This window comes from Castor canadensis, chromosome 6 (genome assembly GCF_047511655.1).
Source record: "Castor canadensis chromosome 6, mCasCan1.hap1v2, whole genome shotgun sequence".
Classification (NCBI taxonomy): Eukaryota; Metazoa; Chordata; class Mammalia; order Rodentia; family Castoridae; genus Castor; species Castor canadensis.
The window spans coordinates 141,952,189-141,969,902 of record NC_133391.1 but is presented as its reverse complement, the minus strand read 5'-3'; the positions used below and the strand labels follow the sequence as shown (position 1 = coordinate 141,969,902).

Below are 17,714 nucleotides of genomic sequence, written 5' to 3'. Positions count from 1 at the left end.
CCAAAGTGAAACAAAGAACACGATTAATAAAAGAGATAAATGAATTCAGGACAAAAATAGACAACATTAAAGAGGAAATGACTCAGAATATTGAAAACCTCACAAAAAAGAACGAAACAGAATTGCAAAACAAAATGCAAGGCCAATCGACCAAAATAGAACAAACAGAAGACAGAATCTCGGAACTCGAAGATGAAATGGTAATTAAAGGAAAAAACAAAGAACTATTAGTTAAACAACTCAAGACCTGTGAAAAGAAAAATGTAAGAACTCAGTGATTCCATCAAAAGACCAAACCTGAGAATCATGGGTATTGAAGAAGGAGAAGAGGTGCAAGCAAAGGGAATGCATAATATATTCAACAAAATAATAACAGAAAATTTCCCAAATGTAATCCCATAAAGATACAAGAGGCTTCCAGAACACCAAATAGACCAGTCCAAAATAGATCTACCCCATGGCATATTATCATTAAAACAACAAATACAGACAGCCAAGAAAGAATACTGAAGGCTGTAAGAGAGAAAAAACAAACAACACACAAAGGTAAACCCATCAAAATCACAGCAGCCTTCTCAACAGAAACATTAAAAGCAAGAAGAGAGTGGGGTGAGATCTTCTGGGCACTGATTGAAAATAACTTCAACCCCAGGATACTCTACCCAGCAAAACTATCATTCAAAATAGATGGAGCAATAAAAGTCTTCCATGATAAGCAGAAACTAAAACAATATGTGACCACAAAGCCACCACTACAAAAGATTCTTCAAGGGATTCTGCACACAGAAAGTGAACCCCAACATAACCATGAAAGGGCAGGCAGCACCAAACTACAGGAAAAGAAAAAGCAAAAAAGTAGAGAGTAACCTCAACTTAGGTACACACAATCAAACCTTCATACAACTAAGACAACCAAATGACAGGAATCACCACATACCTATCAGTACTAACACTGTTAATGGACTTAATTCCCCCATCAAAAGTCACCATTTGACAAAATGGATTAAAAAAGAAGATCCAACAATTTGTTGCTTATAGGAGACCTATCTCACTGACAGAAATAAGCATAGGCTTAGGATGAAAGGCTGGAAGAAGATTTACCAAGTCAATGGCCCCTGAAAACAGGAAGGAGTAGCAATACTTATCTCTGACAAAGTAGACTTCAAACCTACATTGATCAAATGAGATAAAGAAGGGCATTCCATACTAATAAAAGGGGAAATAGACCAAAAGGAAATAACAATTATCAACCTATATGCACCCAATGTCAAATTCATTCAAATTTCACAAAACATACCCTAAAGGACCTAAAAACATATATTAACTCCAACACAGTGGTTGTGGAAGATTTTAACACCCCATTATCATCAACAGATAGGTCATCCAAACAAAAAATCAATAAAGAAATCCTAGATGTAAAATATACAATACATCGAACGGACCTACTTGATGTCTACAGAACAGTTCATCCAACTTCTACACAATATACATTCTTCTCAGCAGCTCATGGAACCTTCTCCAAAATAGATCATATCCTAGGGCACAATGCAAGCCTCAGCAAATACAAGAAAATAAAAATTATGCCATGTATTCTCTCTGATCACAATGCAATAAAACTAGAACTCAACAACAAAAGTAAAGACAAAAAACATGCAAACATCTGGAAATTGAATAACTCATTGCTTAATGAACAATGGGTCACTGATGAAATAAAAGAGGAAATTAAAAAGTTCCTGGAAGTCAGTGAAAATGAAAACACAACTTACTGGAACCTATGAGACACAGCAAAGGCAGTCCTGAGAGCAAAGTTTATAGCCATGAGTGCATATATTAAAAAGACTGAACAATCCCAAATCAATGACCTAATGATACATATCAAACTCCTAGAAAAACAAGAACAAGCAAATCCCAAAACAAATAGAAGGAGAGAAATAATAAAAATAAGAGCTGAAATCAATGAAATAGAAACCAAAAGAACCATACAAAGAATTAATGAAACAAAAAGTTGGTTCTTTGAAAAAATAAACAAGATCAACAGACCCCTGGCAAACCTGACTAAAATCAGGAGAGAAAAAACCTAAATTAGTAGAATCAGGAATGCAAAAGGGGAGATAACAACAAACACCATGGACGTCCAGGAAATCATCAGAGACCACTTTGAGAAACTATATTCAAATACATTTGAAAATCTAAAGAAATGGACAGATTTCTAGATACATATGATTATCCAAAACTGAACCAAGAGGAAATTAATAAACTGAATAGATCTATAAAACAAAATGAAATTGAAGCAGCAGTCATGAGTCTCCCCAAAAAGAAAAGTCCAGGACCCGATGGATTCTCTGCTGAATTCTATCAGACCTTTAAAGAAGAACTGACACCAACCCTCCTTAAACTGTTCCATGAAATAGAATGGGAAGGAAAACTGTCTAACACATTTTATGAAGACAGTATTACACTTATCCCAAAACCAGGAAAAGACACCTTCAAAAATGAGAACTATAGGCCAATCTTCTTAATAACATTGATGCAAAAATCCTCAATAAAATAATGGCAAACCAAATTCAACAACACATCAAAAAGATTATTTGCCATGACCAAGTAGGCTTGATCCCAGGAATACAGGGGTGGTTCAACATACGAAAATCAATAAATGTAATAAACCACATTAACAGAAGCAAAGACAAAAGCCACTTGATCATCTCAATAGATGCAGAAAAAGCCTTTGACAAGATCCAACACCATTTCATGATAAAAGCGCTAAGAAAACTAGGAATAGAAGGAAAGTACCTTAACATAAAAGCTATGTATGACAAACCTACAACCAGCATTATAGTTAATGGAGAAAAACTGAAACTGAAACCATTCTCTCTGAAATCAGGAGGTAGACAAGGATGCCCACTATCTCCACTCCTATTCAACATAGTACTGGAATTCCTAGCCAGAGCAATTAGGCAAGAAGAAGGAATACAAACAGGTAAAGAAACTGTCAAAATATCCCTATTTGCAGATGATATGATCCTATACCTTAAAGACCCAAAAAACTCTAGTCAAAAGCTCCTAGACACCATCAATAGCTATAGCAAGGTAGCAGGATATAAAATCAACATAGAAAAATCATTAGCATTTCTATACACTAATAATGAACAAACTGAGAAAGAATATATGAAAACAATTCCATTTACAATAGCCTCAAAAAAAATCAAATACCTAGATGCAAACCTAACAAAGGGTGTGAATGACCTCTACAAGGAAAACCATAAACTTCTGAAGAAAGAGACTGAGGAAGACTATAGAAAGTGGAGAGATCTCCCATGCTCATGGATTGGTAGAATCAACATAGTAAAAATGTCTATACTCCCAAAAGTAATCTATGTGTTTAATGCAATTCCCATCAAAATTCCAATGACATTCATTAAAGAGATTGAAAAATCTACCATTAAATTTATATGGAAACACAAGAGGCCACGAATAGCCAAGGCAATACTCAGTCAAAAGAACAATGCTGGAGGTATCATGATACCTGACTTCAAACTATATTACAAAGCAGTAACAATAAAAACAGCATGGTACTGGCACAAAAACAGACATGAAGACCAGTGGAACAGAATAGAGGACCCAGATAGGAAGCCACACAACTATAACTAAATTGTCTTTGACAAAGGCACTAAAAATATAGGATGGAGAAAAGACAACCTCTTCAACAAAAACTGCAGGGAAAACTGGTTAGCAGTCTGCAAAAAACTGAAACTAGACCCATGTATATCACCCTATAACAATATTAACTCAAGATGGATCAAGGATCTCAATACAAACTCTAAAGTTGGTACAGGAAAGAGTAGGAAATACTCTGGAATTAATAGGTATAGGCAAGAACATTCTCAATGGAACCCTAGCAGCACAGAAACTAAGAGATAGCATAGATAAATGGGACTTCATAAAACTAAAAAGCTTCTGCTGAACAAAAGAAATGATCTCTAAACTGAAGAGAACACCCACAGAGTGGGAGAAAATATCTGCCAGCTACACATCAGACAAAGGACTGATAACCAGAATATACAGGGAACTTGAAAAACTAAATTCTCCCAAAATTAATGAACCAATAAAGATATGGGCAAGTGAACTAAACAGAACTTTCTCAAAAGAAGAAATTCAAATGGCCAAAAACACATGAAAAAATGCTCACCATCTCTAGCAATAAAGGAAATGCAAATTAAAACCACTCTAAGATTCCACCTCACCCCTGTTAGAATAGCCATCATTAGCAACACCACTAACAATAGGTGTTGGCGAGGATGCGGGGAGAAAGGAACCCTCTTACACTGTTGGTGGGAATGTAAACTAGTACAACTACTCTAGAAAAAAATTTGGAGGCTACTTAAAAAGCTAAACATTGATCTACCATATGATCCGGCAATATCACTCTTGGGGAGATACCCAAAAGACTGTGACACAGGTTACTCCAGAGGTACCTGCACACCCATGTTTATTACAGCCCTATTCACAATAGCCAAGTTATGGAAACAGCCAAGTTGCCCCACTACTGATTAACAGATTATGAAAATGTGGTATTTATACACAGTGGAATTTTATGCATCCATGAAGAACAATGAAATCTTATCATTTGCAAGTAAAGTGATGGAACTGGAGAATATCATTCTGAGTGAGGTTACCCTGGCCCAAAAGACCAAAAATCATATGTTATCTCTCATATGCGGACATTAAATCAAGGGCAAACACAACAAGGAGATTGGACTTTGATCACATGATAAAGGGAGAGCATGTAAGGGAGGTATGAGGATAGGTAACACACCTAAAAAACTAGATAGCATTTGTTGCCCTCAACACAGAGAAACTAAAGCAGATACTTTAAAGCAACTGAGGCCAGTAGGAGAAGGGGACCAGGAAGTAGATAAAGGTTAGATCAAGAAGAATTAACCTAGAAGGTAACACACATGCATGGGATATTAATGCGAGTCAACTCCCTGCACAGCTATCCTTATCTCAACTAGCAAAAACCCTTGGTCCTTCCTATTATTGCTTATACTCTCTCTTCAACAAAATTAGAGATAAGGGCAAAATAGTATCTGCCAGGTAGCGAGGGGTTTGGGGGGTTCAGGGAGGGGGCAGGGGGGTAAGGAAGGGGGTGGGGGAATGGGAGAGAAATGACCCAAACACTGTATGCACATAAAAAAAAAAAAAAGATAGACTTACAAGATTGCCAGAAAAATCTAACTCACCCACTAAAACCATTGTTGGTAACATTAAATTCAAGATTTACCATTAAGTTGAGTCCTTTAAAGAAATTTATTTTTAACTGTAAAATACCAATAAAACCATAGAACGTCTTAATTTACTTAGTGAAAAGTAATTTGATACTACTATATTAGATTGCAAACAGTTTTTAGGAAGTTAAATTTTGTTAACTGTCAGGTAGGTATAGTACTGCCAAAACAAAAACAGGTGCATTTTCACAATCAATTCTTATCAGTTCTGCTTTGCTACCAACAAAATACAGCTCATTCTAACAGATACATGTCATACCACTTACAGCAAACTTACATAATGAATTTACACATCTAACAATTCTTTCTATACACATGTATAGAAAAAAAGCATAAGAAAATACATAAATAGAAATTAAAAGTCAACTAAAATTAAATGTCAAAAGTTGGACAGGGCCGAGCACCTGTGTCTCACACCTATAATTTTAGCTACTCAGTAGGCAGAGATAAAGAGAATCATGGTTTGATGACAGCCTGTGCTAACAGTTCCCAAGACCTATCTCAAAAATACTCTACAAAAAAGTGGACTGGTAGAATGACTCAAGTCCTAGCAAGCATGAGGCCCTGAGTTCAAACCCTGTACCGCCAAAAAGAGATGGCTATAGCTCCATGAGTAATTATTTATGTTTTATTTTTGTAAATTTCCACCTTTGCCTATTTTCCCCTCACTAAGCCTTTTCAATCTAAGCATTTATCAATATTATTCTTCCACATTCTACTTACTTCTTCCCCTATGAACTCTATCAGTGGTTCTGTCTCCAGGGTGAAAATGTTTTCACCTTGTAATATGGCAAACTTAACAATCCAAAGAACAAAGCTAAACGTTGCTATTGTCTACTTAAATATGGTTTCAAAAGGCAGTATTTTAAGTTAAATTTTTATTAAAATAAACCTTCATGATGCCAAATAACTGAAAAATATTTTGACCTGACAAAAAATATTCTGACCCTAAAACAACTAGTGTTTATAATCATAAAAGATGTTCAGTAATAGCTCTCATCTCTGTTAAGATGTTTAAGAGATAATTTCCTATTTATTTTTCATATAAATGTGATAAATGGCTATTCATTTCTTTTTCTTTTTTTTGGCTACTCATTTTTTTGTTTAGTTGATCAGATTAAACATGAACATGTCAAAATAAAATTAAAATTTCAGCATCATAATATTCCTACTTCCTTACCAGGACTATCTCTCCTAATCCAAGCTGAGCACGGCCCAAAGTTTGCCAAGACTCCCATGAATGTGGATTTTGTTGGACAGCCATTTCTGCTGCATGTACCGCTGGGAACACTTCATGAAGAGACATTAAGACCTACATGCCAAAAAAGAAGAAGGGGAAAAAAGTCTTAATCTATATATAATACAAAGTAGCAAGCCACGAAGGATAAACATACATATACAAATCTTTTCATTTCTAGAAATTTATTTTAATCTGGAAAAACATAGTATTTCAGAAGTTTTTACCCCCTCCTTTTCCATTGAGGATCAGGAATTCTAGTCCTTTTTCTTCCTGAAATAACTATGAAAATATAAACTATTACTTTTCCAGTTACTGAACTCTATGTGCATCTGGTTAAAACCAAGTGGTCCTATTCTAGCAACGATTAGCTCAGAGCTATTTGAACTCTCATTTCCCTTCTACTTACTCCATTTACAATGTGGTTTTTAGAAAATTCCAAGTCTGGCTGTTAAACTAAGTAAATTAATTTCTTTATTAATAGTTCTCTAGTGAACTATCTCTCTACTATAAAAATTATGTAAACACTTCACAGATAGCCTCACAACTGGGCAATAATACCACACAAACCAGAAAAATCAGAGAATTCGAGAACTCTTCACATCAGTATATGGGAAACAGGTGTATTTTATCTATAATCTTTGGACTGTGGACATTTCAGAACATTTTTTATATTTGTGTTATCAGGTTCCAAATTACCAGTTTGCCACAAATTCTGCCTTAATATATACACACTAAGACTGAAATTTAAGGAAATCCAAATGAAGGTCTTCATAGCACTTGCTTCACTGGACCTAATTTATTTAGGGTTTTTAAAATAAACTGAAATCAAAATTGATAAAGCATGTATCTCATGTTTAAGATCATCATCTCAAAATTATTTATTAGGTGTGCAATCCAAGTCTGAATTCAACAATTTCCTGCCAAAAAAGATATTTAATGCTGTTTGAGACAGGGTCTCGCTATGTAGCCCAGAATAACCTTGAATTTCAAATACTCCAAATACTCCTCCCTCAGCTCCCAAGTGCTGGGACACTACACCAGGCTATTTTTGAGACTTACAGTCTCTTAGATAACCAAATTCAGGTGTTCAGAGACTTTCTTTATAAAATTTCCTACAAATATTAGAAATTTACTTTTAAATACAAATGCTATTTTAAGTTATTAATAAATTGCATTAATTCTAACCTTTTGCAAGGCCATTTTTTTTGTTGTTGTTGTTTTGTTTTTTGTGGTACTAGGGTTTGAACTCAGAGCCTACACCTTGAGACATTCCACCAGCCCTTTTTTTGTGATGGGTTTTTTTTGAGATGGGGTCTTGCAAACTATTTGCCTGAGCTGGATTCCAAACTGTGATTCTTCTGAGTAGCTAGGATTACAGGCGTAAACTACCAGTGTCCATCTTGCAAAGCCACTTTTAAATAAATTTCATCCAGAACCCAACCCATCTTCATTTTGAAGAAAAACTTTTGCTTAATGTGTGACAATAAATTTACAAAGAAAGTAGAACCTTGTGGGGTTGGGAGGAGTGGCCAAAACAATGTATACACATGTAAGTAAATGTAAAAACAATAAAGTTTAAAAAAAAGAGAGAAAGAGAAATCCATCTTTGTTAGGGTGAAATAATAGTTAAGCTCATTATGAAGGCAAATGATTTTATAATTTAGTGCACAGGGCTAAACCATAAATAATAAGGCAAAAATTTTAAGTAAATTGTATTTGAGAAAGAGAATGGGAGGAATACCATTTGGGCTCATCTTTGCTCAAGAAAGAAAGCACAATTTCATAATGAAAGTGAAATTCTTCACAATTATTACCTGTGATTTCATCTCATAGAGGGTAGCATCATTTGGAGTTAGCTGTAGTGCTTCATCCCACTTCTGAATTGCCTCCCGATATCTGTGGTTGTTAAAGTTACATTAGTATCAGATGTTCAAAAAGTCTTTGAGAGCACATGACCAAATCTAAACTTCAGGTGCTCATTTCAGCAGCACATATACTAACACAAAATAATATAGAGAAGATTAGCATGGCCCCTGCGCAAGGATGACAGGCAAGTTCTTGAAGCATTCCATATTTTTGCAGATAATCTTATATTCTTAGGGTCTACAGAGTACTGAGCCTCTCCACCAAAAGTCACAGATCTCCCAACTAAAGCAAAAGAATATTTTGGTATTTCCTAGTCCTGATCCTGACAACCAGCCAACTATATTTTCTGCCAAGTAAATTTAGCCTTGTCACCTCCTAAATTTAAGATAGGGAATTGATTTTTGGTTCCCTTTCTAGGTAGTGCTGTAGCAGGGAAGAAGAACAGAAGAAAACAGACTAGGCCTGAGTCCTAATAAAGTACCAGGGGGAAGGGATGGCATAGCAGAGAGATAAAACCTACAGAATTCAAAGGTGAAGAAGGTCACATAGCACTAGGGGTAGAAGGGTACTAAACAACTAGGCTGAAGTAGCCTATAGAATTGCATGTAAACATATATGGGTTAAACCTTGTTTTTTAATTTTACTGCCTCTGTAACCTGTTGCAAGGGTATATATGGTGAGGCCCCTTTGTTCTCGGGGCTCAGCCTTTGGACATGAGTCCACTGAGTCTTGGTGGCACAAAAAACTTTGCTTCCTGCTGAACTGCCTCAGAGTCCCATATCTTAGCTATCACCTCCCGCAACAGTGCCAGTGCCCAAACTCAGCAGGAAGCAGCTATACAAGATGGATTGTTGCCCTGAGGCAGGATAGATAAATGAGGAGACAAGGAAATTATATTATTTTAATAAATATTTAAAGGGCCAGACTAGACACTGGAACAAGGAAGTAAAGGCTGGAAAGCCAAGGCAGCTAGCCTCCTCCCATCTCCTTTTAGATGCTAAGTTACAGGGAGACCTAGAGGAACTAGGTCTTGCTAAAACTTCAAAATAAAATAAAACTAAGGAACTAAAGAATAATTGCATATTAATAAATCTCTATTAAGGGACAGATAATAATTTTAAAAAGGCAGACAATGAAAGGACAGCAAAATATAAGTAAAAAAAGAAAGAAATCTTTGCCTATGATTTTGTTTTATTTTCTGGGCTGAAAAAAATCACCACCAAATTTCTTTGTTTTTTTCATTAAATTCAATGTAGGCATATGCTCTCATTTATTTTAGATTGTAAAGGACTTTTCTCGAAATTCATAATGCATTTGTAACCCTGGGTTCAGCTATAGCAATTGAGCTGCTAGAGATGCTGGTTTAAGAAGAAGCCAGGTAGCCAGGCACCTGTGGCTCACACCTATAATCCTAGCTACTTGGAAAGCTGAGATCCAGATGATGGTGGTTCAAGACCAGCCAAGGCAAATAGTTCGCAATCCTCCCCACACCCACTCCTCCATTTCCCATGTATGTGTTCTTGTGCATAATTTCCTACCTAATAGTCATCAACAGACCTCCTATAAGATTATAATGGAGCTGGAAAATGCCTATCACCTAGTGACATCATAGCTATCCTAATGTCATACTTATGTATGTGTGATGATGCTGGTATAAACAAACCTACAGTGGTGACAGTTGCATGAACACAGCACATACAATTTTGTACAGAATGGAATACTTGATAATGATATAAACAACTATTACTGGTTTATGTACTCATTATACTAAAGTTTTTACTTTAAGAATGTACTCCTTGTACTGATGACGTTTTCTGTAATAGCCTGGTACCAGTGGCTCACACCTATAATCCTAGCTACTCAGGAGGCAGAGATCAGGAGGATTGTGTTTTAAAACCAGCCTAGGCAAATAGTTCATAAGACCCTATTTCAAAAATTCCCAATTCAATAAACGGCTGGTAGAGTGGCTCAAGTGGTAGAACACTTGCCTAGCAAATGTGAGGCCCTGAGTTCAAACTCCAGTACCCACCAAAAAAAACAAGTTTTCTGTGATATAAAGATTCTTCTGTGAAAGAATGTGATGCATTCTATCACCAATACTCTCATACAATCTCATTCCTACTAAGTCTCTTGATAGCCACATCAGTTGACTGACTTATACCGGCTATGTTTGTATAAGTATACTCTGATATTCCCAAAGTGTAAGTACCGAATGACGTGTGTCTTAGGAGATGTCCATACATTTAGCAACGTATGACTGCACATAAAGATGCAATAACAATAACCAAATAAATAAAATAACCAATATGTGGGCTGATCTTCATAGATCATTCTTTAAGCAAGGAACAAAGAAATAAAGAAATAAAAGTAGAATCTAGCAGAAAATACAAAGTTAAAGTACATTAGCTGGTGTACATTCTGTTTGGGCAGATGTTCAGGCATATAAAGATCCAGTGCCCTAATAGTTGCTAAATATTTGGGGCATTTTTTTTCTGAACATCGGTAAGATAAAATAATGGTAATCAGTACCGAGGAGCTGGACAGGAGGAATAACTTCTAATGTTTCATAGCACAGTAGGTAACTATCACTGATGACAGTTAACTGAATATTTCAAAACAGGTAGTGAATTTTGAATCTTCCCAATAAAAAGAACTTACATATGAGGTGGCGAGTATGCCAAGAACCTTGATCTGATCATTACATATTGCATAAGTCTACTGAAATATCATGCTGTATATGATAAATATTCACAACTTCTATGTAGCAGCTAAAATTAAAAAAAATGTTTAAGAAAAATTCATTTGCTTGCTAGACACAGTGGCACACACCTGTAATCCCAGCACTCAGGAGGCTGAAGCAAGAAGATTGCAAGTTCAATGCCAGCCTGGGTTAACATAGTAAGATGCTGTTGTAGGGGGAAAAAAAATACATTTTCTCCCTTTGTTTTTTTCCCTTGCTACTGAGTGTCTTTACTAGTAAAAGACTTTTTCTGGGTCCTACACCATGTTGACAAAGAACAAGGTATACACAATGGGAGGTTTTCAAAGCTTACCTTTGTGGCTATTATAGCAGGGACCATGGTCATTCCTCAGTAGCAGGTTATGTGTAACTGTAAGTTGAACATTTACCTCCAAATGAGGCAGGCTAGAGGCTGGATAAGTTTGGGACTCATGTAGGTTGCCCTGGGATGGTCCAGACCACCCTTACCTGGGCTGGGAACCGCCCATGCCCTCCCTACTTGTTCATCATTGTGTGGGAATCTCCTGGGTCTGCCCTCCTCATAGGTTAGTGTAGGTTTTAAAAGCATCTGAAAAAGAAAAGCACTCTGTCTTGGGCCAGTAGACTCCACCTGAACCCACCATGCATCCTTTGTGTTTCTTTTCCTAACTTTTAATAAACCCCATTTACACCCATGCATTCTGCTTGGATTCTTCCACACTAGAATGCAAGGACCTTTTTTTCTGAAAACACCATTTGCCATTAACACAAAGGCTGGTAGCCTTTGTTTTCAGGCAATCATATCAGCATGTGAGGAGATGGCTGTCAGAAGTGTTGCCTGCATAACCATTATTAGTATCTTTCTTTCTCACAGAGGGCCTGCTGGGACACTGTATTTTTTCATATTCTATATCTGAGTAAATAATAATGTTTTGATATAAAAACTATTCACTGGGTAACAAAGAATGAGAAAACAGAGAAAGCGCACATACACGTAGACACTCATAACTTTGCCACCCAAAGATGATAACCATAGTTAATATAGTCATTATTTTATTGTTTATTTTTCCAGGTTTGTAATTGTATTGTGTAAGTCAGACACACATGTATGAAACGTTTTTACCATGTCTTGAAATCATTAAATGCTTCTCACTTAGCATAATGCTTAAAAACTGAGTACCACTATTCAAATAAACAGTTACAGCAAAACTTGTTCAATAGTACTATGACTGTTAGATATTAAAAATTGTCCTATGGCCAACAGAAGTCCTTTTTAGAAGGAAATGATCCATGAACAAATTATTGAAAAAGGAAAAAGATCATCTTAGAGTTAAAAACAGTATTCATTTTATATTTTCCAAATAACTGACTGGAAATGAGTTCACCTCAGATAGAAGGTTACAAAACTAAAGATATAATTCATACTGGGTCCTTTAATTAAGAAAATAACCAATTAGAAAGAAATATCTATATTACTCCTCTCTCAATATTCTATTAATATGACCTGCCAGCTTTACAAGGAAATAATTTATAGTTCCTGGTTGACTTGGCTATTAGAATTAGCAATCCAAAGCCAATCAAAAATTCAACTGAGTAATACCATTTAAATATAAGATTATATATAAACTATGAGTCATATTCAGGCTGTTTAATTCTCTAGTAACTAACCTACAAATTAATAGTAAGAATCATGATTTTAAATTTATATTTTTAATTTTTCAAAAAAGGAAGAAATCTTTATAATGAAACACAAATAGAATATTAGATTTTCATGTCCTTTGTCTTCTGTCTGCTTTTCAAAATACACGTATACACACATTCGTAAATCTCTATTTAAAAGCCAGGGCTGCAGGTACACACCTGCAATCCCAACACTCCGCAGGCCAATGCAGGAGGATCACAAGTTTGAGGCCAGCCTGGGCTACACAGCAAGACCCTATCTCAAAAAAAACAAAAAAAAGCTCTATTTAAAATGAACAATTACATTCATTTAAAAGCTGTATAAACAAATACATATACATGAAGATTAATTATTTATTTTTTTTAAAAATTGTGAGGAAAAATCACAACTTTTTTCCTTCAAAAACTTAGAAATGAAATTCAGCAAATCTCTCCACGATTCTGATGAATATATATTCTTATATATTTATTTCTGTTACTATCCATCTCACCCATTAGAATATAAAGGGATGTTTTTTTAAATGTTTTGTTTGCTAAAATAATTCCCCACACCTAGATCAGTGTATCACATGAACAAGTTGCTCTATAAACATCTGTGGGTGAACAAAGATGCAGGCTAATAACACAATCTTTGGGAAAAACAAGACACTGCCTTCATTCCTAAGGGTTTCTAGTTCTGCCTTCCTCAAGACCAGACTATTTCTAGAAATTTACTTATAACTGCAACCATTCACATTTTTATTAGGTGTGAATGGGTTTTTCTTCTTTATAAGTTCATAATGTTTAAAATATGTAAGTCTAAATATAAAGATGGTATACTACAGAGAGCAATCTACAGATTCAATGTAATTCTCATCAAAATTACAATGTCATTCTGAGCAGAAATTTTTTTAAAATCAATGCTAAAATTCATATGGAAATATAAAAGACTCTGAATAGCAAAAGCAATTCTGAGTAAAAAGAACAACACTGGAGGTTTCACAATATTAGACTTCAAATTATACAACTTGGGCTGGAAGCATGGCTCAAGCTGTAGAGCCACAGTAACAAAGACAGACATACAGCTCCAAAGAAAAAGAATAGAAAACCTGGAAATAAACCCACACAGTTACAGTCTTTTGATATTTGACAAAGGAGACAAAAACAGATGTTGGAGAAAAGATATCATCTTCCACAAATGGTGCTGGAAAAAGTTGCTATCTATATACAGAAGACTAAAATTGGATCCCTATCTTTCACGCTATATAAAAATTAATTCAAAATGGATCAAAGATCTTAATATAAGATTTGAAACTATGGGAAAACACTGGAAGATATGGGCATAGGTAATTATTTTCTGAATAGGACTTCAAGTACCCAGAAAATAAGAGTAAGAATTGACAAATGGGACTACATCAAGGTAAAAACCTTCTGCACATCAAAGGATTACCAGAATCAAGACACAACCATTGAATGGGAGAAAATCTTTGCCAGCTTAATGGATAAAGGATTAATATCCAGAATATATAAAGAGCTCAAAAAAATTTAAGCACCAAAAGAACAAATCATCCAACTAATACATGTGCAAATGTATTGAACAATTTCAGAAGAAGTAGAAATGACTAATAAATACTTGGAAGAAATGTTCAATACTCTTAGCCATAAAGGAAATGCAAATCAAAACTACACTGAGATTCTATCTCACCCCCATCAAAATGTCAATCATCAAGAAAACAAATAACAAATGTAGAAGAGAATGTGGGGGAATAGGAACCCATATACGCTGTTGGTGGGAGTGTAAACTAGTACAACCACTATGGAAATTAATATGGAGGTTTCTCAAAAAACTAAAATAGACTTACCTATTACCCTGCGGTACCATTCTTGGGTATATACAGAAAGGAGTATAAATCAACATCAGGATTCCCTGAATATCCCTGTTCACTGCAGCATTGTTCACAGTAGCCAAACTGTGGAATCAGCCTAGGGGGCCAACAACCGACGAACAGATAAAGAAAATGTGGTATAAGACATCTTTATAGTAACTATCAATCTACTATGCTGTTTCTGTGAAAAGATGCTTTCATTATGTTAAATCTATAGACTTTATATTTCCTTAGTGTTCTGTGATTCTTTATAAGACCTATTAGCTTTATGCACATATAGACAGGAAACACTCTGCTTTAACAGATGGTTTTTACTAATTTCTCAGACTTCTCTTTCAGTAAAAGAATAACCTGATATCTTCTGATCCTGACCATGACAACCTGTCAACTGAATTTCCTGCCAACTGAATTTGCTTTATCACCCCACAAATGACACAGGGAAATGACATTTGGGTTCACTTTCTATGTAGGGTCAACAGTCCAATTTCAGATCAACTACTTCTACAGAAAATGGACCATCAATTCTCTGCACCCCTTTTAAGATTAAAAGAGACCAAAATCATGGGGGGGGGTGGGCACTGGGAATAAAGCAGAATAGACAGATGAGGAGACAGTGAAGTTAAAATTGAGCAAGTAGGCTAGGCAGTTAGTTAAAATTAATATAGGTAGAACAGAAGGGCTCCTGGAAAACTCTATTATGATCTCCCTGTGACCTTAAAAGGTGGAAAGAAAGAAGAGCAAGAAAGACAAGAATGAGGACACAGACACTAGGGGGATGAGTAAGAATTTCAAAGCTCCACAGTATAAAGAAACTCACCAAACACTGGTTGAAAAATGGAGGAGGAAAGTGGAAGTCAAAGGACTATAATAGAAGGGATGGGGGCTGGAAGTATGGCTCAAGTAGTAGAACACCTGCCTCACAACTGTGAGTCCCTGAGTTCAAACACCAGCACTGTCAAAAAAAAAAAAAAAAAAAGAGAGGATGAAGTTGTTCAAAGTACACTGTACACATCTATGGAATTATCACAGTGAAAGCCCATTTATTATTAACATATGCTAATAAAGAATGTAGCATGTGTGTGTATGTGTGTGTCTGTCCATCAACTGGTGAATGGATAAACAAATACAAATATCTACATAAGGGATACTATTTGGCAAGGAAAGGTAATCACATGCTGAACGTGGATGAACCTTAAAAACATTAAGCTAAATGAAAGAAGCCAGTAACAAAGACTCTCTATATAATTAAATTTATGTGATCCATGTATATAAAAGGTATAGGACAGGAAAATCTATAGAGATTTATGTAACAGAGAGACTGTGTAAACAAATCACTGGCTGTATAGGGTTAAGGGAGTTGCGGGAAAATGAGAATGAAGCCAATGGGCACATGGCTTCTTTCTAGGGTGATGGCTGCACAACTCTGTGAATGTACTAACAACTCCTGAACTGTAAACTTTAGTTGTGTATGAGTTATAACTCAAGAAAGCTGCTACTATACATACATTCACACATACGTACACACATACATCCAGATATAAAATTCACTGGTACCACTGAAGCCTACTTAGACACAATTCATCAAACTTTTCTATGAAGAGACAGCCAGATGTTCTCTGTTCCAGCTACTCAACCCTGCTGCTGCTGAAGTGTGAAAGCAGCCATAGATATTACAGCAGTGTTCAAAAACAATTTAATTTACAAAAATAGTATGCCAGATTTAGTTATATAGTCATCGTTTGCAGACCGTGCTCTAAATTAAAAGAGAATAAGAACACATAGCAATCATTAATAAAGTACAAGTAATCATTGTGCTGTGATTCAAAAGTATCAGCTACAAAAGACATTTTATGAACACTACAAAACTAGATATGGATTACATACTAAAATATTTTAGGGAATTACTGTTGTCTTTTGTGTTCACTATATCATGGGAAATATACTGGGAAAAATTTATCTGGAAAATGTCTTTACTAATAGAAAATTCATACTGAGGTTCCAGCTGGGCTCCAGGGGCTCACTCCTGCAACCTAGCTACTTGGGAGGCTGAGATCAGGAGTATCAAGTTTTGAGGCCAGCCTGGACAAATAGTTTAGGAGACCCCACCACCAGACCAATATGGACTGGAGGTGTGGCTTACATGGTAGAGAGCCTGCTTTGCAAGCAGCAAAGTCCTGAGTTCAAACCTCAGTCCCATCAGGAAGAAAGAAAAGTGGTTCATAGTATTTTAAACAAATAAAGTAAATATGTTATGATATCAACGGCTAAATTAGGGACAGTTTCAAGTTGTTCACTGCACAACTGTTCAATTTTTCTTTGTTTGAAATTTTTCCTATTAAAAAGTTGGAAAATAGTTTTTAATGGAAAGTAATATGCATTGTCCTGTCTTTATATATGCACTATGCATCTGTACACACAGACATAACCTTTTAAACCCAAGCTTGTTCCTTGATAATAATATACTCAAAATAAAAATAGTAAGATGTTTTTAAATGCAGTTTGACCCAGCAACTCCATTTCTACAAATCTTTTTTATACATTGATTTGGATATATGTACATCTGTTATTTTTGAAAATGAAAGATGCAAACATCCTTCCTCAAAGAGGAATAATTAATTGATTATAATATAATAAAAAGTATTCCTTTGTATCCAAATCTTTCTGGTTCATAATTTGAGATACTAAGAATCTGACTAATGAGGACAAGGTGTAATCCCAGCACTCAGGAGACTGAAGCAGGAGGGTCACAAATTCAAGGTCGACATGGGCTACATATTAACACCCTGTCTAAAAAACAACAACAACAACACAACAAAATGGGTAATGAAAGACCTATACAGTCACTAGTTGGGGCTGGTGTATAATACCCTGTCTAAAAAACAACAACAACAACACAACAAAATGGGTAATGAAAGACCTATACAGTCACTAGTTGGGGCTGGTGTATTATAATACCTATAATACTAGCAGCTGGGGAGCTGAAACAGGAAGATCTAAAGTTGAAGGCCAGGCGGGGTGACAAAGTGAGCCCAAGGCCAGCTTGGGCTACATAGCAAGAC

General features: G+C 35.6%; 1 protein-coding gene and 1 non-coding gene across 2 annotated transcripts in view; one reads left to right on the top strand and one right to left on the bottom strand.

The window, feature by feature from the left end:
- Ttc33 (tetratricopeptide repeat domain 33) overlaps nucleotides 1-17,714 on the bottom strand; it is a 49,816-nt gene that overhangs the window by 14,193 nt on the left and 17,909 nt on the right. The window contains exons 3-4 of the mRNA XM_020178310.2: nucleotides 8,340-8,421; nucleotides 6,466-6,597 (exon numbers count right to left, since the gene is read on the bottom strand). Of these exons, the coding sequence (XP_020033899.1) occupies nucleotides 6,466-6,597; nucleotides 8,340-8,421 (214 nt within the window). The remainder of the gene's footprint in view (nucleotides 1-6,465; nucleotides 6,598-8,339; nucleotides 8,422-17,714) is intronic.
- LOC141424405 (U6 spliceosomal RNA) lies at nucleotides 8,498-8,603 on the top strand. The gene has a single exon (XR_012449342.1). It is a non-coding gene; the product is annotated as a U6 spliceosomal RNA (small nuclear RNA).